The sequence below is a fragment of the Narcine bancroftii genome, chromosome 3, assembly GCF_036971445.1.
Source record: "Narcine bancroftii isolate sNarBan1 chromosome 3, sNarBan1.hap1, whole genome shotgun sequence".
In the NCBI taxonomy this organism is placed as follows: domain Eukaryota; kingdom Metazoa; phylum Chordata; class Chondrichthyes; order Torpediniformes; family Narcinidae; genus Narcine; species Narcine bancroftii.
Window position 1 is genome coordinate 143,809,182 of NC_091471.1, and position 23,252 is coordinate 143,832,433.

Here is a 23,252-nt window from a genome sequence, read left to right on the forward strand (position 1 = left end):
TAATTTCAGGTCTTGTTTAACCTAAACTGCTGATTCTGGCATTATACAACGTTCTGTTTGTGTCCCTTGGTGTTGCCATTCCAGTGATTGGCCAAGTAGATTTGGCTTTCATTCGTAGTGTTAGTGCTGCTGTTTCAATTAGAATTTGCATAATTTAGTAATGTTTTCATTTGTTGAAAGATTAAATGTTAGTTTCATAACAATGTGGAATTGGGCTGAACTTTCAAAAATGAAAGGTGTTATGAGCCCAGAGGACCCCAAAACCCGGCAGCAAATAGATATTCATCAAGACAAATGTTATTTAAACAAAAATTGCTTTTAATTATCTTTAAATATGAAAACAAAATCACACTTTAACGTATCACTATTGACTTAACTAACCTAACTTAACCCCCTTCTAATTCTAAGTGCACTTGTATGTATTGTGTGTAAGTTCAGAAAAGTTCAATCTCACTTCTCATACCTCCAAGTTCACTGCTAATACTGTGCACAGAATTTAACATTTATAAAGTTCACCAAGCTTTGGTGCTTGAAAGATAAATGGTTACCACTCAGGAAGGTTCTTGTCGGTTTTCAGAGAGATATTTGTTGTTCCAGGACATCCACAACTGATGTACTTCCATCAGTCACGTCAGTGTCTTGCTGAAAAAACTTGCCCCTTCAGGGTTCTCCAGATGATAACCTCTTTCGGGTCACCACATAGTTCCTTTTTGTTTCTCTTATTCCAAGTGAAAAATTAGACAGCCAGTCCTCTCCACTTGCATGAACCACAAGGGCTTTGACCAGGATGTTTTCCAAAATGGGGCTTTCCACAAGCTTGCCAGCTTGTCCTGTTCCAGTCCCAGCGACTGTTGCTATCTGTAACACTGAAGGGATCTTTGTGTGTGTGTCTCTCTCTCACAGAAAATCTGTTTGACTCTCTGCTTGCAAACCATATGTCCCTCTTAGAACAAATTATCTTCCAGACAATCTGTGGCTCCAACAAGATGTTTCATGCGTTGCCTTTTGTAAACAACAATCCATTAGTGAAGTCTCTTGAGCACTCTTCAAAGCTCGTCCAAAACCTGTGGAGCCAATATGTCTAGCATGGGGAAGAGGTCCAGTATTTTAAATAAGATCTGTTTTAACGTGTTTGCATGTGACCTATTCTAACAAACTTTTCCCAATTTATCTCCCAAAAACATTTCTATATGTCACAAAGGCATATTGGTAATGAGTGAATATGACAATAGATAATGGCAAACATGAAAGGGAATCCAAAAGTTTTCTGAAAGAAAAATAATAATGAACTTTTTGAAGGGACATTGTGAATGATTGGGGACCTAGATTAATAGATCTATTGGAAGCAGAAAGAATTTCTAAGGTGCTAATTTTGCTTCTGGGAAGAAGAAAGAAGGGAACTTTTGTCAAGCTCTTTCTCAATGTGAAGATATAAGAAATCAGAATGAAATAGTGTTGACAAAGGTGCTTTAGTTCTTGATCTGGATGAGTTGCTTCCCACATTGCTAAAGGAAGTTAGTGATGGAGTTACTTTAGAGATAGAGGCAATGGCAGAGTTTTAGAGGATTGCAAAGATTGCATCTTTGCACAAAAAACAGGAATGTGTAAACTTGGCTATTATTGTTTAGTTAATCTAATATTGGTGGCTTTAAAAAATAAAAATTAAAAGCAACTGGGGAGAAAATTATCAGTCACTTGGAAAAACAAGGATCAATAAGCAAGATCCAGCATGAATTTAAAGGGCAAATTACATATGGCTAAATGGAATGCAGTTGGTACTGTTAATATGACCTTGCAAAAAAAGCATTGTACAAGAACAAGGGGCAGTAGCAATTTGTGAAGTGGTTCAGGAATGCAAAACCTGGGGTGTCGCGTGATGTGAGAGATAGGATGTGGAACTGCAGACCTCTCGGGTTTTTTTAATATATATAAAAAAAGGATTTTTATAACTTTTTTCTACAAGAATAATCAATTACTGGAAATTTAAACCTACCTGTAGATGGGTTGTAAAAGAAATAGAACTTGACTGGCAGCCCTTGGACCACAACCAGAAGAAAGAAACTAAACAGGGACAAGGCCGACTACACGACAAGAAACCTGGAGAAGAAGTTTAATTTATCTCCTAGCTGCAATCACCTCCTCCTGGGCCTACTACTGTGAGGTCGCTGCCTCCTCCGTCCGGTCATTCGGGAATCTGGCTTGATTGGTAAGGTCTGGACTCAGTGGGGAAGATAAATCATCACAGTAAGGAGACACAGACTCCAGCTCACCAATTCAACTTAATTGGAGGAAGGAACAGAGGCTGCCAGTGCCAGAAGAAGGCAAAGAAAACCAATTCTAAACATAATAGAGATGTGTTGAAAGCTTTGAATAAGAAGGAAAAAAAATTAAAAACTGGATAACATTTGAAAAATAATAACAAAAATGGAAGGTAATAGAATCTGAGTGACACAATCTTGTAGAAGAAAAATATGAAGTTATTGTTAAAGTTACAGACTTTGACAAAATCCCAAATTTTGACTTGATCCCAAGCTTTGAGGCTAAGATTGATGCTCCAGAGAACCACAGTAGAAGAAATAATGTCAAAATTGTAGGACTCAAAGAAGAAATAGAAGGTCTTGATGCAATAACCTTCTTTCAAGAGTGGATTCCAAGAATTTTGGGACAAGACAATGTGGGGAATAATATAGAAATAGAAAGAGCACATAGAACATCCATGCCCCCATCTTCTCAAGGCCAAAAGCCCTGCTCAGTATTAATTAAATGCTTGTAGTGGCAACTGCAGTAGAGCTACTAAAGAAATACAAACACACGACAAAATAGTCAACTCAAGACTGATTTATTGAAGCTTTTCAAGAGGCTTTTATTCCCTCCCTGTCCTGAGCTCCACGGGACATGGTGGGACCTTGTTAAGGGACAGCTGGTTTAAATTGAGACTTATTAACGTCCTGTGCCTTTCAGCAGGGGACCCAGCTGATCAACGTGCCGTCCCTCAGCACTCAGTAGAGCTAGCAAGCCAGCCCTTGGGTAAGTCCGTGCACTGCACTGACGGTGGCGGTTTGCATTACTGCGCTGAGTGCCTGCTACACAGCCGCTACATCACCCCCCCCTGAATTGTCACTGTAAATTAAAACGCCAGACACGCACGTCTTAGGAGGACACCCACATCACCTGGGCTGAGGGCACTGAATGGGTGTAGTCGGGTCCGTATGGGCAGGCTTAAGTCTATCTATGCTGAATAGTTGAGAATATCCAGCAATGTCCAAGGTATACATGACTCCGTCTCTCTTAATGATGTTGAATGGTCCTTCGTATGGTTTTTGTAACGATGCCCCTGGGACCTGCTACGAAAGAATACAAAGTCAGCATTCAGGAGTGATGGGACACTTGTTGTCTAGGGTTGCCGTGCCAGTTGGTAGAAGTTGGCTTGCTGTTAGTAATACCACTGCGGAGTTGTTGAAGGACATCCAGGTCAGAGTTGGCTGCGAAATGACATTTCCCAGAACTGTAAGGGCCGGACCATACACCAACTCTGCAGATGATGCATACAAGTCTTCTTTTGGAGCCATGCCTACCCCCAGCAGAACCCATGGTAGCTCATCGACCCAGTTGGGGCTGGTGAGTCGGGCATAAAGCACAGATTTAAGCTGTCAGTGGAAACGCTCCACCAAGCCATTGGTATACAGTGGTGTGGTGTAGCTGTGTACCACAGAATCGTGCAAGGGTAGACCATAATGCCGAAGTGAACTGTGACCCGCGGTCCAAAGTTATGTGCGTAGGGACACCGAATCTAGCAATCCAATTCAGGATGAATGCTCTAGCACATGTTTCAGTATTGCTGGCTGGTAATGGGATGACCTCTGGCCAGCATATGAAGCAGTCTACCACTGTTCGAATATACTTCATGCCCTGCGACACTGGTGATGGTCTGACCAGGTCCACGTGTACATGTTCAAACCTCTTGAATACTGTTGGGAAAGGCTGAAGTGGTGCCTTGGTGTGGCGGTGAATCTTTGCAGACTGGCAGGAGATGCACGTTCGTGCCCATTGAGCGACATCTTTCTTCAGTCCATGCCATATGTACTTATTTGACATGATCTTGATTGATGTCCTGAAGGATGGATGTGAGAATCTGAATGTCGTCAAAAAGATGTCACCTCCATGACACTGGGACCAATGGTCTAGGATAACCTAATGATACGTCACAAAGGAATTCTGGTCCACTGTACTGCGGTGCCACCTGCTGAATGTCCAGTCCAGTAATGGCTGCACTGTATGCCTGTATTTCATGCCAGTTCAGCAATGTTGATTCCACCTTGAATATGGTACACCCTTGGTCAAGACAGCATATTCGCGACTAGATTGTCTTTTCCTGAAATGTGGCGTATTTCCGTAGTGAATTCTGAAATGTAGGACAAATGGCATTGCTATCTTGCCAACCATGGATCTGTCATTTTGCTAAAGGCAAAAATGAGTGGTTTATGGTCTGTAATTGCAGTGAAATGTCGACCTTCCAAGATATAACGGAAGTGCCATGTGGCTAGATATAATGCCAACAGTTCCCAATCAAAGGTGCTATATTTTACTACTTTTGGTCTTGAATGGTGACTGAAGAAGGCAAGGGGTTGATAATGGCCATTGATGCACTGTTCAAGAACTGCACCCACAGCTGTACTTGAGGCGTCGGTGCTAAGCGTCAAAGTAGCTTCAGGGTTGGGATGTGCAAGCATTGCTGATTTGGCGGACATAAATGCGACTTCTGCCTTTGAGGTCCAAATAATGTTCTTGTGTTTGGTGGAGATGATGTTAAACAGTGGTTGCAGGATGTCAGCAGCTTCGGGGAATAAACCTGTGATAAAAGTTTATCATTCCCAAAAAGTTCTGTAGACCTTTGATGGTGGTAGGTTTGGAAAAGGTACGGATTGCGTTTGATAATGGGGAAATGTCGTCTGCTGTGATTTTATGCCCTAAGAACTCCATGGTTGATCTGCCAAATTGACATTTGTCGGTGTTGATTGTTAGACCAAAGTCTTGGAGCCGTTAGAAAAGGCAATGCTACAAGGATGTTGTCCAAGTAAATGTATGCAAAGTCCAAATCCTTGCCCTGAGCGTCCATAAGCCGCTGGAAAGTTTGCGCGGCGTTCTTTAATACAACTGGCATTCTAAGAAATTCAAAAAGTCCGAATGGGGTAATAATTGCTGTTTTGGGAATGTTATCCTCATGAATCGGTATCTGATGATATCACTTTACCAGATCAACCTTGGAGAACATGCGGCAATGATGTAGATGGGCGGTGAAATCTTGTATATTAGGAATTGGGTACCTGTCAGGTGTAGTGACATCATTAAGCCTACGATAATCGTCGCAGGGTCTCCAGCCACCTGTCTTCTTGGGTACCATGTGCAATGGTGATGTCCGAGGAATGTCGGAGCGCTGAATGATACCCAGGTCTTCCATTGCCGTAAACTCTGCCTTTACTTGCAGCAGTTTATCAGGTGCAAGACGATGAGCCCTGACATGAATCAGTGGGCCTGAAGTATCTATGTAATGAGACACACCATGTGCTGTTTTCGAGGCATTGGAATTAGGAGTGAGAATATGGGGAAATTTGTTGAGCAGGGCAGCAAAGGCATTTTTGTGCAGCGTATGCACCCCCAGCTGGTAAACTCTCCCTTTGCTGCATGCCAGTGGGTATGTCTGAAAGGTGATGACATGAACCAATTTCCTCTGTTTCTCGTCTACCAGTAAGTCATGGGATCGTAAAAAGTCCACACCTAAAATTGGTTGAGCAACAGCAGCTAAAACGCAATTCCAATGGAATGTGGTCCCACCTATTCCAATTATGATCCGTCGTGTGCCAAAGCTGGGAATGGTAGTTCCATTCGCCGCCCGAAGAGCCAGGTGTTGTTTTTTATGCATCCTTGCTTAGGATCTGTGTCTACAAGAAACTTGCGCTTACCCATGTCATCCTGAAGATACAATAGGCCCGTATTTGTGCCAGCTGTCGTTTCCCACCTTTTTCCTGTAATAGGTACATGGCTGGACGCATTTATGGGCAATTTTCGCCACCCAACGGCGATGGTACAAACACCACTCTTGACGTACATCTGCACGATCTTCCTTTGATTGAACTGCAGATACAGGAGGCTCGTAGGACACGGGAGATGTATCTGCTGCCAAAACGGGCTGTATTTGAGCAGACTCTTGTGTAGGAGCACGACATGCTATGTCATGGGGATGGCGGAAATCCATGTTAGCAATGGGTATGGTGACATGAGCTGGCAGTTTTGATAGGAATAAGGTTTCAAAAAGCAGGCAATGAGAATGACCAGTATCTCATTCATTAGATCTAATGGATTCCTGTCACCCAGGCCTTCCATGTTCAAAAGCCGCATGCCACACTCATGCCTTGTCAATTCCAATGTATCCAGAAGAAACTGGCGGAACCTGGTGTACTGGTTCTTTGCCAGAGGATTGACAATAAATTTGCTCACTCAAGATGCAGTAGCAGCGTCCAACACACCTACGACATGCCAGAACTTTGTGTCCTCTGCAGTTATGCCCCAAAGACGAAACTGGGTTTCAGCCTGAATAAACCAGACCGACATTGATATCCAGAAAGGAGACAAATGAAGTCCAACTGCATAAACTGTCGCTGTGGCGGCGGCTGCCACTGCTGCTGTAGCTTGCTCTATTGTGACTGGAGCAGGGGGTGGGGAGATGGGGGAAGGCTATGACTTTGCTTTATCTCACCCTGCAATTTTGAAAATTATGGTTTTTAATACTGAAAACAGATATTTCATGGATATAACATGTGCCACTGACTTTGTAAATTGGCTACCAGACCTAAAAGTTGACAGAATTTAATGGACTTCTATTATTAGATAATTCCTGTGATGTAATTATTTATTTCTCTTGTAAATATGGAATATTAAATATGGGGATTTGTCAGGGGAATCACGCTGCTCTCCATTGCAGGCAAAATCTTCGCTAGAATTCCACTAAATAGAATAATACCTAGTGTCGCCGAGAATATTCTCCCAGAATCACAGTGCGGCTTTCGCGCAAACAGAGGAACTACTGACATGGTCTTTGCCCTCAGACAGCTCCAAGAAATGTGCAGAGAACAAAACAAAGGACTCTACATCACCTAACCAAAGCCTTCGACTCCGTGAGCAGGAAAGGGCTTTGGCAAATACTAGAGCGCATCGGATGTCCCCCAAAGTTCCTCAACATGATTATCCAACTGCACGAAAACCAACAAGGTCGGGTCAGATACAGCAATGAGCTCTCTGAACCCTTCTCCATTAACAATGGCGTGAAGCAAGGCTGTGTTCTCGCACCAACCCTCTTTTCAATCTTCTTCAGCATGATGCTGAACCAAGCCATGAAAGACCTCAACAATGAAGACGCTGTTTACATCCGGTACCGCACGGATGGCAGTCTCTTCAATCTGAGGCGCCTGCAAGCTCACACCAAGACACAAGAGAAACTTGTCCGTGAACTACTCTTTGCAGACAATGCCGCTTTAGTTGCCCATTCAGAGCCAGCTCTTCAGCGCTTGACGTCCTGCTTTGCGGAAACTGCCAAAGTGTTTGGCCTGGAAGACAGCCTGAAGAAAACGGAGGTCCTCCATCAGCCAGCTCCCCACCATGACTACCAGCCCCCCCACATCTCCATCGGGCACACAAAACTCAAAACGGTCAACCAGTTTACCTATCTCGGCTGCACCATTTCATCAGATGCAAGGATCGACAATGAGATAGACAACAGACTCGCCAAGGCAAATAGCGCCTTTGGAAGACTACACAAAAGAGTCTGGAAAAACAACCAACTGAAAAACCTCACTGAGATAAGCGTATACAGAGCCGTTGTCATACCCACACTCCTGTTCGGCTCCGAATCATAGGTCCTCTACCGGCATCACCTACGGCTCCTAGAACGCTTCCACCAGGTTGTCTCCGCTCCATCGTCAACATCCATTGGAGCGCTTTCATCCCTAACGTCGAAGTACTCGAGATGGCAGAGGTCGACAGCATCGAGTCCACGCTGCTGAAGATCCAGCTGCGCTGGGTGGGTCACGTCTCCAGAATGGAGGACCATCGCCTTCCCAAGATCGTGTTATATGGCGAGCTCTCCACTGGCCACCGTGACAGAGGTGCACCAAAGAAAAGGTACAAGGACTGCCTAAAGAAATCTCTTGGTGCCTGCCACATTGACCACCGCCAGTGAGCTGATATCGCCTCAAACCGTGCATCTTGGCGCCTCACAGTTTGGCGGGCAGCAACCTCCTTTGAAGAAGACCGCAGAGCCCACCTCACTGACAAAAGGCAAAGGAGGAAAAACCCAACACCCAACCCCAACCAACCAATTTTCCCCTGCAGCCACTGCAACCGTGTCTGCCTGTCCCGCATCGGACTTGTCAGCCACAAACGAGCCTGCAGCTGACGTGGACTTTTACCCCCTCCATAAATCTTCGTCCGCGAAGCCAAGCCAAAGATGGGGGATTGATGTTTATCTGCATCATGTTAGATGTGCTGTGCATTAGTCACAGCCCATTATAATATTTTGGGTGGTTTTGTTTCTTTTTCTCAACACCTATTGTGGGGGAGGGGGTTGTTGTTTTTTTTGTTTAATCTTGTGTTGTAGATATAATGGTATCTTTTTTCTTTTTGTCTTCATACCTTTCAATCTTACTTTTCTATCAGAGCTATTGACAGATTTGGGTCCATTACTGGAGGAACATAATGGAATTTCAGGGAAAAGAATATTGCAAGGAAATAAATTAGATATTAGAATTGGATGTTATCAAAATTCTGTGGTAATGGCAAACCTAGTTAAGTTTATTAGTATTAATGTAAATGGTTTAAATGACAATATTAAAAGGAAGAGGATACTTTCTTTATTTTTTATAAAAAGGGAATTGACATGGACTTCCTTCAGGAAACTCACTTAATGGAGATTGAACATCAGAAATTAAAAAGAGACTGGGTGGGCCAGGTCATAGGGTCTTTAATTCTAAAGCAAAGGGAGTGGTAATATTGATAAAGAAGAATCTTCCAGTTACAATTCAAAATGTTACAATTGATCCAGCTGGCATACTGTCAGATATATTCTGAATATTGGACTCTGTTAAACTTGTATGCCCCAAAAGAAGATGATGAAAGATTTATTACAGAAACCATTTTTTAAATTGGCTGATGCTCATCATAAAATAACAGTAGCAAGAGATTTTAATTTGTGTTTGGACCCGATTTTGGACAAGTCAACTGGAACGATGGTCAGGACTAGGGTGGCTAAAGCTACCCTAGTTTCAATGAAAGTTCTGAATTTTATGGATACTTGGAGGAAACTGCATCCGAGATGAAGAGACTATTCCTTTTATTCTACCAGACATAATTCATATTCCAGGATAGATTTAATTTTGCTATCTGCACATTTACAGGATAGAAACATGGATGCCAGATAAACAAGACATGATCTATAGATGTTATTTTAATCCAGTGTTATTAAGAAGATCGGAATTCTGATTTTATTAGGAGACATATTGGGATTTTCTATGAAACCAACTGTCATTCTGTTGCCAATAAATTTATTATATGGGACTTCTTAAAAGCTTATTTAAGGGGTAAAGTAATTAGTTACACTTCAAAAATTAAGAGATTATAATAAAGAGGTAGATAAATTAGAAAAAGATGTACATTATTTGGAGAAGGACAGTTAAGAAGCTCAGAACAATAATGAAGGGCACTCATTAGTAAAAGAAACTTGAATATAAAGCCTTACAAACATAAGATAGATAAAGTAATAATAAGAACTAAACAAAGGTATTGTGAGTTTGTTTGTGGGGAGCTCATAAAGCCCTATCTTGGCAATTGAAAACAACAGGTTGATGGGATCTCCTATTAACCATTAGAAATTAATGAGGCTTTTAAATCATTTTATACAAAATTGTATAAATAGGAATCACAAGATGCTAATAGATTAGATGATTATTTGTCACGATTGGTTTTTCCATAGATTTAACTGAGCAGAATGAATTAAATGTACCCTTTACTCAATTGGAAATAAAGGAAGCATTGAACTTATTAAATGTTACTAGATCTCCTGGCGAATATGGTTTTCCACCAGAATTTTACAAAGAATTTAAAGATCTGCTAATGCCTCTTTTTATGAAGGTACTGAACCAAGTGATAGAATTCATTGCTGGCATCCTTCTCAACAGCAATAATAACAGTGATTCCTAAGAAAGATAGGGATCCATTGAAACTGTCATCATACAGACCGATATCTTTGTTAAATGCTGATTATAAAATATTAGTTAAGGCTCTGGCAAACAGATTGAATAAATTTCTGCCTATATTGATAAACAAGGACCAAACAGGATTTGAGAAGAAAAGACAATCAGCAGATAATGTAACAAGACTTCTAGCCTAATCCATTTGGCCCAGAAAAGAGTGTGGCTGTTGACTTGGATGCAGAAAAGACCTTTGATAGATGGAACTTTTTAAGTACTGGAGAAATTTGGAGTAGGTTAAAAATTCATACATTGGATTCAAGCTCTTTATAATGAGCCAATGGCTAAAGTTGTGACCAATGACTAAATATCTTCAATATTCCCACTATCTAGATCTAGTGGACAAGGATGTCCACTGTCACCAGCTCTCTTTGTACTGGCCATAGAGTCCTTGGCTGAAGCTATTTAACACAACTCAAATATTAAAGGGTTCAGATGAGCACAAAATTAATCTTTTTGCAGACAATATTTATATATCTGATAGCTGGTAACATCTTGTTAGAAGACTGCATTTGCAATTGGAATATTATGGGAAAGTTTCGGGATATAAAATAAATTGGATTAAAATTGAAATAATAGCTTTAACAAATGGAGACTACACAAATTGCAAAAGAAATGCACAATTTAGATGGCTGGGGATTAGAGTAGATAATGATCTTTAAAAAATTTATGTAGAATTATCTCCCCTTAGGAAAATTGAAGAGGATTTAAATAAATGGGTCACTCTCCTGATGATAACATTGATTGGTAGAGTGAATATGAATATATTCCCATGTCTACAGAACCTCTTCCAGACCCTCCTGACACCACTACCACAGAAATTCTTTCAAAATTTGAATAAACTAATTAGGAAATTTTTATGGAAAGCTAAGTTAGCTAGAATCTCCATGGAAAAAACTAACTCGAAAGTACAATAAGGGAGGATTACAACTTCCCAACTTTAAATATTATTATTGGGTGGCCCAGTTGAAATTTGTGTCTTCCCTCTTTTTTTGAAAAAATTATTTAAAATTTTACAAAATACAATATATAAAAGAAACCCCCTCTAAATTATTCACCCCCCCCCACCCTCCAACCCCCTATCCCACCCCTTATTATCCCTCCCCCCCCCCCCCACCCCGGAGCTTAACATACAAAAAAGAGAATTTAAAAAGTGGGTTGACTTACAGTAGATCATTACAATTCAAATAAGAATACTAATAAAAAGAAAACTATTTACTTAATGTCCAACTTCAGACATTTCAAATAAGGAGTCCACATTTTTCAAAAAAAGAATAATTATTTCTCAAATTATATGTAATTTTTTTCTAAACGTAGACATGGTTGAATTTCATTTATGCCACCTCTGAATACTTAATTCTACATAACTTTTCCAAGTTACCGCTATACATTTCCTGGCTATTGCCAAACTCAGTCGAATAAATGCAATCCCAGATTTATCCAAACATGTTGTTAATAGATTCATATATCCTAATAAATATAGACATGGATCTAAATATAAATTTATTTGAAGTAAATCTCGCAAAAAATTAATAATCTTTTCCCAAAAAGATTTAACTTTTGAACAATTCCACACAGAGTACCTAAATACATAGAATACATAAAAGTACCTATCTGGTCTCCACATCTAAAGCACAAATCTAAATCTCTAAAACCATACCTCTTCAACTTTTCCAGAGTTAAATATAACTGATGTAAAAAATTATAATTAACTAAACTATAACACATATTAACTAATTTTGTAACACTATGCAAACATAAATCAGACCATACTTCCTCAGGAATAAACATAGCTAACACCTGTTCCCTCTTATCTCATATTCGCAGCACGTCAACCTTCTTCATTTTTGATTGTAACAACAAATACATCTCTGAAACAAACTTTTCTTTCCCTTATCCATAAGCAATCTTTCGAACTTCGATTGTGTTGGTAGTATTATTTCTCGACCAAACTTATTCATTAAAACATCCCCTATTTGATAATGAACAAACATCGACTTTGACAAAGGGGACAAGCATTCATGGGTAGAAATTGAACTGCACAATGTCGGGGAAAGAGTGGCAGAAGATTTTACATACAAATGGGCTGTTATTTTTATAGCTGGAAAAGAAACACCAATAATTAAACACATTTTGAGTATCTGGTATAAAATGAATAATTTAATTGGTACAAAAAAATTATTCCAAAAATGCCCTTGAGACTAAATCCTCTAACTATGGATAATTTAATTCTACATGCATGGTTCCATAAAGGGATCAGATATGTAGAAGATTATTATGTACAAGGGTAATTAATGTCTTTTGTACAATTGAAAAATAAATGCAATATTTATTACAATACAATCTTTTGTTACTTTCAATTAAGAGCTTTTCTTGGAGAAGAATTAGGTCCGACTGACATTACCAGAGGGCAGTGAAATGGAGATTCTAATTCGAAAAGGGACCACAAAGAAGTTCATATCAGTTGTGTATTCTTTAATCCAATTGGGTACTCCTAAATAGGAGTTACATAGATGGGAATCTGACTTGAATATTAGTATTGATGATAAGACCTGGTTGAACTTGTGCTATGACTGTATGACCAACAAAATTAATACACTATGTAGACTGGTGCAATATTTTTTTGCATCAGCTATATCTTACCCTGCAAAAAATACATAAATTAAATCCTAATTCTTCTGATATGTTTTAGATGTGGGAAAGAAACGGGTACCTTTCTACATTCCATCTGGTCAAGTTCCAAATTGAAACCCTTTTGGGGAATCTTAAGAGCTTTATTAAATCAAATTATTGGGAAATTATGGCCTCAAAGTCCAGAATTGTTTCTTTTAGGAAACATTATGGATGTAAGACCTAAAAATAGGCTATCCAAATATCAAGAGTTTCTTAAAATTGCATTGGCAGTGGCCAGATGTATTGCAGTTACCTGGAAGTCTGATTCTCTCTTGGAAATAGCCCTTTGGAATACTGAAATGCATAGCTCTGTTCCCTTGGAGAAAATTACTAACAACTTCTTCCCTCTATTTTTCTTCCTTTTATTGAAATTTAGATAAAAATAATTGAGCCTCTTTGTTGAATTGGATTTCCAATCTAGATAGCTCCCTTTTCTTTTTCTCTTTTTCATTCTCCTTTTTACATTTCTTTTTACTTTTTTCTTCATGAGGGATTTTGTGTGAGGTTGGGGGAAATAGGGGTTATATTTGGAACATGTATTAATGATTCACATTTAATTACTTATCTGATGATAATTTGGTATTGATTGTTGATAAAATCAAAAATAAAATATTTTTTTAAATAAAGCAAAGGAATTCTAGTGAATGGCTAGTAACTGACTTAATTTAAAAAAAAAACAAAACCCCGCTTTTTACAACATTGTGATGCAAACTTTATAAAACAATTTTTTTTCTTTATTCTACATTTCAGCTGAAAAAGTTCATGGAAATGCAACAGTCAATCTACACATGGCCAAATCCCACAAACACCAATGCGCAATTAACAGACTGTGTTTCGTAGTATTTGTTAAAGGCTAAAAATAAAACACTGGCATCCAGTAGAATCTAGCAGCTTTTATTATTGGGATAGAACTTCTTGCAGGTTCATGAGGCCAAAGAGGAAAGAGAACCATCTGTTATGAAAAAAATCCAAATAATTTTATGTTATGTGTATGTCTCTGAATAAAAGTATCTCAATTTATATTGACCTTAAACCATCAACTTTTATACTTCTGTATTATCCTGGGTCCTGAATTCACATTCTGTAGTGGGCTGTCTAACAAGGCATAGGAAATGCAAGATTTTCACTGAAATCACAAGGGCAAAAGATTATCAATTAACCAAGCAGATGGTAATTGTAAGATTTGAGTATTGTGGATGGTTAATTCCATGTCAAATCAAAAAGCAAAGAAAAGGATTTGATTTTAATATAATTTTAAAATTCTCCCAATGATCAAGTTCAAGACATTGTTTCCTTTCCAAGCTAATGGGTTTGAATGGCAGACTTAAATAATCATTGCATCACTGTAAATTTGTGTGAGTAATTTCCTAAAATAGTGTAGATGATATGCATCTGAAATCAAAATGCTTGGAAAAGATGAAAGGACATTTCTTTGAAATGTTGTTTCTCATACCATGTCTGAGCTCCTGTGTCAATTTCATGAATCCTGAGCAGATGTTGAGGACAAAATAACTTTGTTGTGATGGTAAATTCATTCCAGAATCTTGCAGGAATTAACAATCTGAGGAATCTCTTCTCCATTTGCATAAAACTAATGTTATTCATACTTTTCAGCAAATTCTTACTTCAGAGGCATTTTATTCCATATATTCATAATAGATTTATGATGAATTGCATTCTGTTTGCAGCTTTATCCTTAATTTGCCATTGGTAGGTGTTAGTCCAGTATTATTCATCATTCTTATTTTTCCTGTGCACATGATTAAGTCTGTTTCTTCACAAGAACACTATAGAGCCAGAATTAGGCCCACTGGGGCATCGAGTCTGCTCTGCCATTCTAATCATGAGTTGATCCATCCTCCAACTAGCCACATGCCCTGGCTTTCTCCCTGTAACCCTTGATGCCCTGCTTAATCAAATACCTGTCAATCTCTGCCGTAAATGCACCCAATGACCTCACTTTAACAGCAGCCTGTGGCAACAAGTTCTGCAGACTCTCAACCCTCTGACTTTATATTTAAAAAAAAAAAGATTTTTCTGCATCTGATTTAAATTGTTGCCCTTTTATCGTTAAGTTATGCCCTCTTTTCCTAGAATCCCCTACTGTGTGGAAACATCCTTGCCATGTCTACTCTGACCAGTCCTTTCAGCATACAAAATGACTCTTGGGTCCCCCACTCATCCTTCTCCTCACCAACGAGAAGAGTCCAAGAGCCTAAAATTGTTCCTAATATGCTAACCCTTTTATTCCTGGTGTCATTCTAGTAAATCTCTGAATCCTGTGTGATGCCAGCACATCTTTCCTCAAATAAGGGGCCCAAAACTGTACACAATACTCCAAGTGAAGTCTCACCAGTGTTTTCTTTCTTTCTTTGGCTTGGCTTCGCGGACGAAGATTTATGGAGGGGGTAAAAGTCCACGTCAGCTGCAGGCTCGTTTGTGGCTGACAAGTCCGATGCGGGACAGGCAGACACGGTTGCAGCGGCTGCAGGGGAAAATTGGTTGGTTGGGGTTGGGTGTTGGGTTTTTCCTCCTTTGCGTGTCAATATTACATCCCTGCTATTCCACTAGTAATGAATGCCAATATTGCATTTGCCTTTTTCACCACAATTCAACCTGGAGGTTAATTTTAGGGTATCCTGCATGAGGTCGTGTGTCCATTTCCTCCTTGGAGTTTTGAATTTTCCTCCATTTAAATGATAGTTTGCCTGTCTATTTCTTCTACCAAAGTGTATGACTCTGCACTTTCCAACATTGTTTTTCAACAGCCACCTCGTTCTCCTCATCTAGCCAAGTCTCTCTGCAGCTTTTTGGTGTCCTGAGCACCACCTGCCCTACTACCTATTTTGGTATCATCTGCAAATTTAGCCACAAAGCCATCTATTCAAAAATTTGAATAATTTGCATACAGCATAAGAAGAATTGGCCCGAACGCTGAGATTTGCAGAATACCACTGATAACTGGTAGCAAACCAGAATAGGATCCCTGTATTACAACACTGTTTCCTGCTGATCAGCCAGTGCTCTACTCATTACTAGTAATTCCATGGACTGTCCTCTTGTTTAGCTGCCTTCTGTGTGGCACCTTGTCAAAGCCCTTTTGCAAGTTCAAATACACAGCATCCACTATATCTCCCCTGTCTATCCTACTTGTTATCTCTTCAAAAAATTATAATAGGTTTGTCTGGTATGATTTTCCTTTGAGGAAAACATACTGACTTAGGCCTACCTTTTCATGCATCTCCAGGTATTCTGTAACCTCATCCTTGACAATCAACTCCAACAGCTTCCCAATGGCTGACAGGTCTATAATTTATTTTCTGCTGCCTTGCTCTCTTCCTAAACAGCAGAACAACATTCACAATCCTCCAGACCACCAAAACCATGCCAGAATCCATTGATTCCTGGAAGATCAATACCAATGACTCTTCTTCTTCTTTCTTTGGCTTGGCTTCGAGGACGAAGATTTATGGAGGGGGTAAATGTCCACGTCAGCTGCAGGCTCGTTTGTGGCTGACAAGTCCGATGCGGGACAGGCAGACACGGTTGCAGCGGTTGCAGGGGAAAATTGGTTGGTTGGGTGTTGGGTTTTTCCTCCTTTGTCTTTTGTCAGTGAGGTGGGCTCTGCGGTCTTCTTCAAAGGAGGTTGCTGCCCGCCGAACTGTGAGGCGCCAAGATGTACAGTTTGAGGCGATATCAGCCCACTGGCGGTGGTCAATGTGGCAGGCACCAAGAGATTTCTTTAGGCAGTCCTTGTACCTCTTCTTTGGTGCACCTCTGTCACGGTGGCCAGTGGAGAGCTCGCCATATAACACGATCTTGGGAAGGCAATGGTCCTCCATTCTGGAGATGTGACCCACCCAGCGCAGCTGGATCTTCAGCAGCGTGGACTTGATGCTGTCGGCCTCTGCCATCTCGAGTACTTCGATGTTAGGGATGAAGGCGCTCCAATGAATGTTGAGGATGGAGTGGAGACAACGCTGGTAGAAGCGTTCTAGGAGCCGTAGGTGATGCCGGTAGAGGACCTATGATTCGGAGCCGAACAGGAGTGTGGGTATGACAACGGCTCTGTATACGCTTATCTCTGTGAGGTTTTTCAGTTGGTTGTTTTTCCAGACTCTTTTGTGTAGTCTTCCAAAGGCGCTATTTGCCTTGGCGAGTCTGTCGTCTATCTCATTGTCGATCTGATGAAATGGTGCAGCCGAGATAGGTAAACTGGTTGACCGTTTTGAGTTTTGTGTGCCCGATGGAGATGTGGGGGGGCTGGTAGTCATGGTGGGGAGCTGGCTGATGGAGGACCTCCGTTTTCTTCAGGCTGACTTCCAGGCCAAACATTTTGGCAGTTGCCGCAAAACAGGACGTCAAGCGCTGAAGAGCTGGCTCTGAATGGGCAACTAAAGCGGCATCATCTGCAAAGAGTAGTTCACGGACAAGTTTCTCTTGTGTCTTGGTGTGAGCTTGCAGGCGCCTCAGATTGAAGAGACTGCCATCCGTGCGGTACCGGATGTAAACAGCGTTTTCATTGTTGAGGTCTTTCATGGCTTGGTTCAGCATCATGCTGAAGAAGATTGAAAAGAGGGTTGGTGCGAGAACACAGCCTTGCTTCACGCCATTGTTAATGAAGAAGGGTTCAGAGAGCTCATTGCTGTATCTGACCCGACCTTGTTGGTTTTCGTGCTGTTGGATAACCATGTTGAGGAACTTTGGGGGGCATCCGATGCGCTCTAGTATTTGCCAAAGCCCTTTCCTGCTCACGGTGTCGAAGGCTTTGGTGAGGTCAACAAAGGTGATGTAGAGTCCTTTGTTTTGTTCTCTGCACTTTTCTTGGAGGTGTCTGAGGGCAAAGACCATGTCAGTAGTTCCTCTGTTTGCGCGAAAGCCGCACTGTGATTCTGGGAGAATATTCTCAATGACACTAGGTATTATTCTATTTAGGAGAATCCTAGCGAAGATTTTGCCTGCAATGGAGAGCAGCGTGATTGCCCTGTAGTTTGAGCAGTCTGATTTCTCGCCTTTGTTTTTGTACAGGGTGATGATGATGGCATCACGAAGGTCCTAAGGCAGTTTTCCTTGGTCCCAACAAAGCTTGAAATACTCATGCAATTTGACATGCAGAATTTTGCCGCCAGCCTTCCAGACCTCTGGTGGGGTTCCATCCATACCTGCTGCTTTGCCACTTTTCAGTTGTTCAATTGCCTTATTTGTCTTATCCTGGGTGAGGACCTCATCCAGCTCTAGTCTTAGGGGCTGTTGAGGGAACTGGAGCAGGGCGGAATCTTGGACTGAGCGGTTGGCACTGAAAAGAGATTGGAAGTGTTCTGACCATCGGTTGAGGATGGAGATCTTTTCGCTGAGGAGGACTTTGCCGTCTGAGCTGCGCAGCGGGCTTTGGACTTGGGGTGAGGGGCCGTACGCAGCCTTTAGAGCCTCGTAGAAACCCCTGAAGTCGCCAATGTCCGCGCTGAGCTGGGTTCGCTCTTTCAGAACCTGAGGGTGCATTTCATCCTGTCCAGGAGACTTAACTACCCATAGACCATTAAGTTCCCAAGTACCTTCTCTCTTGTGATCTTGACTGCACTCTTACCATGATCTTCCCAGAGAGTGATGAGAGTCTGCATGCTACTAATGTCAGTACTGATGTTCTATTCCAGTTCATTGTTTTTTTTTAATTACTTGCATGAGAACATCTTGGTTATTAATTTGATATTTAGGTCCATCAAGAGGAATATTAGTGGGCTGGAATGCCATAAGGATTTGGTTTGGCTTGCTCTTTAAGCATTTTCTACAAATTAGCAATAAAATTGCAAATTTGACTATTTAAATCTTGAATTATTTTGATTCTTGACCTGGTAAAACAAAGCCAATGGGCTCCAATATAAAATTGATATGTTTTGAAGATGATTGTTGAGGTAGAGGAGTCTGTTGTGCAAACAGTATGAAATCTATAAACAACTTGTAATCTTATTGCAAATGTTCTTGTATTACAAAATTAATTGGAAATTTTTGCTTTCCTCTCTAGGTAGAATTCTTTGACAAAACTCCATACACAATAATGTTTGGACCAGACAAATGTGGTGAAGACTACAAACTGCACTTCATTTTCAGACACATGAATCCCATTTCTAAAGAGTATGAAGAAAAACATGCTAAGCGCCCTGACGTAGATCTTAAGAAGTTCTATGCAGACAAGATCACACATTTATATACTTTGGGTACTGAATTCATTTTGCCAACATCCATTCATTTTTTAATGATTTTATTTATTTGTTTTGTCCATTTCTGTTCAAATTTTTAGAAGTTAAAATGGTGTTGATGTAGATACATTTGTGGGTTAGAGGAAGGAAAATAGAAGTAAATTCAATTAATTGATTTTGCTCTACAATCCAAAAATGCAATATTATTCAGCAGCATTTTTTAATTGTATTTGTGCTGTTTTATTATTTATGCCTACCATGGAACATTGCAACACAGAAACAGGCCACGTCTACAGATACATTCTAGTCTGTGCCAAACTGTTTTTTTTTTACCTAGTCCCACTGACCTGCGCCCAGTTCACAGCCCTCCATACCTCTCCCATCCATGCACCTGTCCAAATTTTTCTTAAATGTTAAAACTGAGCCCACATGTACCACTTCAACTGTCAGCTCGTTCCACACTCCCACCACTCTTTCTGTGAAGAAGATCCCTCTCATGTTCCCCTAAACTCTCTCCTTTCAGTCTTAACCCATGTCCTCTGGTTTGTATCTTACCTACCCTCAGTGGAAAAAGCCTATCTACATTTACTCTGTCTATTTCCCTCATAATTTTAAATACCTCAGTCAAATCTCCCCTCATTTTTCTATGTTCTAGGGAATAAAGTTTAAACTTCCCTGTAACTCAGTTCCTAAACCCTGGGCAACATCCTAGTAAATCTTCTCTGTACTCTTTCTATCTTATTGATACCTTTCCTGTGGTTAGGTGACCAAAACTGCAAGCAATATTCCAAATTTGGCCTCACCAATGACTTGTACAACTTAAACATAACATTGCAACTCCTATACTCAAAAATTTGATTTGTGAAGACCTATGCCAAAAGCTCTCTTTACAACTCTATCCACCTGGGATGCCACTTACAGGGAATTGTGTATTTGTATTCCCAGATCCCTCCTCACTGCCCTACCATTTACTGTGTGTGTCTTTTCTTGGCTTGTCCTTCCAAAATGCAACACTTCACACTTGTCTGCATTAAATTCCATCTGTCATTTTTCCAACTGGTCCAGATCCCTCTGAAAGCTTTGAAAAGCTTATTCGCTGTCCACAACACTCCAATCTTCGTGTAATCCGCAAACATGCTGATCCAATTTACCACATTATCATCCAGATCATTGATATAAATGACAAACAACAATGGTCCCAGCATAGATTCCTGAGGCACACCAGTATTCACAGGGCTCCAGTCTGAGAAGCATCCATCACTACTCTCTGGATTCTCCTTTCCAGTCATTGTCAAATCCAGTTCACTACTTCATGAATATCTAGCATCTGAACCTTCCTGACTAACCTCCAATGTGGGACCTTGTCAGAGGCCTTACTAAAGGCCAACATCAACAGCTTTTGTTTTGTCAACTTTCCTGGTAACCTTCTCAAAACCTTCTATCAGATTGGTGACCTACTGCACACAAAGCCGTGTAACTATCCCTAGGGCAGCACCTTTACAGCATCACCAGACAGGACCCAGATTTGAATCCTGCACTGTCTTTAAGGAGTTTGTATATTCTCCCCATGTCTGCATGGGTTTTCCCCAAAGGCTCCAGTTTCCTCCCACCATTCGAAACATACTGGGATTTTAGGTTAATTGGGTGTAAATTGGGCAACGTGGACTTGTGGGCTGAAATGGCTTGATAGTGTGCTGTATATTTAAAATAATCAGTTTCTGACTATCCAAATAATTGTATATCTGATCTTTTAGAACACCTTCCAATAATTTACCTACTACTGATGACAGACTCACCTGCCTATAATTTCCAAGGTTACTTTTGGAGCCATTTTTAAACAACTGAATAATGTGAGCTACCCTCCAATCCTCTGGCACCACACCCATGGCTAAGAATAGTTTAAATATTTCTGCCAGAGCCCCTGCAATTTCTACACTAGCCTCTCTCAAGGTCAAAGGGAACATCTTGTCAGGCCCTGGGGATTTATCCACTCTTGTTTCAAGACAACATGCACTTCCTCTTCTTTAATCTGTATAGTTCAATGACTTCTCTGCTTGTTTCCCTTACTTCCCACGACTCTTTGCCCATTTCCTGAGTGAATACTGATTGGAAAATATACATTTAAGATCCCCCCCCCCCATCTCTTTTTGCTTCATACAAAGCCAACCACTCTGATCTTTGAGGGGACCAATTTTGTTCCTTACTATCCTTTTGCTCTAATATACTTGTAGAAACCCTTAGGATTTTACTTCACATTGTCCGCCAAAGCAACCTCATGTATTTTAGCCTTCCTGATTTCTTTCTTGAGGTTTTTCTTGAGGTTTTTCTTGTATTTTTATTCTCCTCAAGTACCTCATTTGCTCCATGTTGCCTATAATGCTATGCACCTCTCTCTTCTGAACCAGATCACTAATATCCCTTCAAAACCAAGGTTCCCTGTGTCTGCTAACCTTGCCTTTATCCTGACAGGAATATACAAACTCTGTACTCTCAAAATTTTAACTTGAGAAGGTCTTCCACTTACCTTGCACATCCTTGCCCAAAAAAAACTGGTCCCAATCCATGCATTCGAGATCCTTTCTCATTTCCTCAAAATTGGCCTTTCTCCAACTTAGATTCTCAACCTGAGGCCCGGATCTTTCCTTCTCCATAATTAATTTGAAACTAACAGCATTATGATCATTGAACCCAAAATGTTCCCCGACACATAGTTCTGTGACCTGTCCAGTCTCATTCCCTAACAGGAGATCCAGTATTGCACTTTCTCTAGTTAGTACCTCTATATATTGATTTAGAAAACTTTCCTGAACACTTTTGACGAACTTCAAGCCATCAGCCCTTTTACAGTATGGTAGTCCCAGTCAATATGTGGAAAATTAAAATCTCCTACTATCACAAACTTGTGTTTCTTGCAGCTGTCTGCTATCTCTACAGATTTGCTCCTCCAACTGTCGTTGACTATTGGGCAATCTATAATACGACCCCATGAGTGTGGTCATACCTTTCCCATTCCTCAGCCCCACCCACATATCCTTGGTAATCCTGCCTGAGCACAGCTGTGATATTTTCCCTGATGAGCAATGCCACCCACCCACCCCCCCCCCTCCACTGTTCGTCTAACACAACGGATACCAGTCGTACCCCTCCTGCAAAGAAATTTCACTGAAAGCTACAATGTCATAATTCCATGCATTAACCTACACTCTAAGCTCATCTGCCTTTCTAACAATACCCTTTTCATTGAAATAGATGTAATTGAGAATATTTTCACACAGTCAACCTGTTGACTTCTAACGATGCATCCAGTTTTCACATAATTTCCCTCCTCCATTCCTCAATCTGCTAGATTCCCCTGAAAATCTAGTTTTTAAACTCCCTGAACATCACTAGTCATCCGTCTGCTGGGATATTAGTACCCTAGTCCCCTTCCAGTTCAGATAAAAACCATCCTGTCAGAACAGGTCCCACCTTCCCTGGAAGAGAGTTCAATGATCCAGAAACTTGAAGATCTCCCTCCTGCACCATGTTTTTAGCCATGGGTAAAGATGCATTATCTTCCTGTTTATAACCTCACTAGCATGTAGCACTGGTAGCAATCCTGAGATCACAACCCTAGAGGTCATGTTCTTCAATCTAACACCTAACTCCCTGAACTCTCCTTGCAGTTCCTCCTCACTCTTACATGGACATCTGGCAGTTCACCCTCTCTCCTGAGAATACTGTGAATTTGATCTGAGATATCTCTGATCCTTGCACTAGGGAGGAAACATATCCAGGATACTCGATCATTTCTACGGAGCCTCATATCTGTCCCCATAACTATGGAATTCCCTATCACCTCTTCTCCTCCCTTCCCTTCTTAGACATAAGTCCATAGTCCATGCCTGAAACCTGATCAACATGGCTTGTCCCTGGTAGATTTTCACAATATTATCCAAAATGGTATACTTGTTATTGAGGGGAGCGGCCACAGGGGTCCTCTGCACTGCCTGCCTGTTCCCTTTCCCTCACCTGACTGTCACCCAACTACCCTCCTCCTGCCTCCTAGGTGTGATAATGTCCCTGTAACTCCTGTCTATCACTCTGT

The 23,252-nt window shown here is 40.8% G+C and overlaps 1 protein-coding gene across 8 annotated transcripts in view; it reads left to right on the forward strand.

The window, feature by feature from the left end:
- The window catches only part of LOC138757654 (calnexin-like), an 87,010-nt gene that overhangs the window by 26,854 nt on the left and 36,904 nt on the right, over positions 1-23,252 (forward strand). For all 8 annotated transcript variants that reach the window (XM_069925325.1, XM_069925327.1, XM_069925328.1 and 5 more), the window contains one exon: positions 18,991-19,183. In XM_069925325.1, coding sequence (XP_069781426.1) covers positions 18,991-19,183 — 193 coding nt within the window. The remainder of the gene's footprint in view (positions 1-18,990; positions 19,184-23,252) is intronic.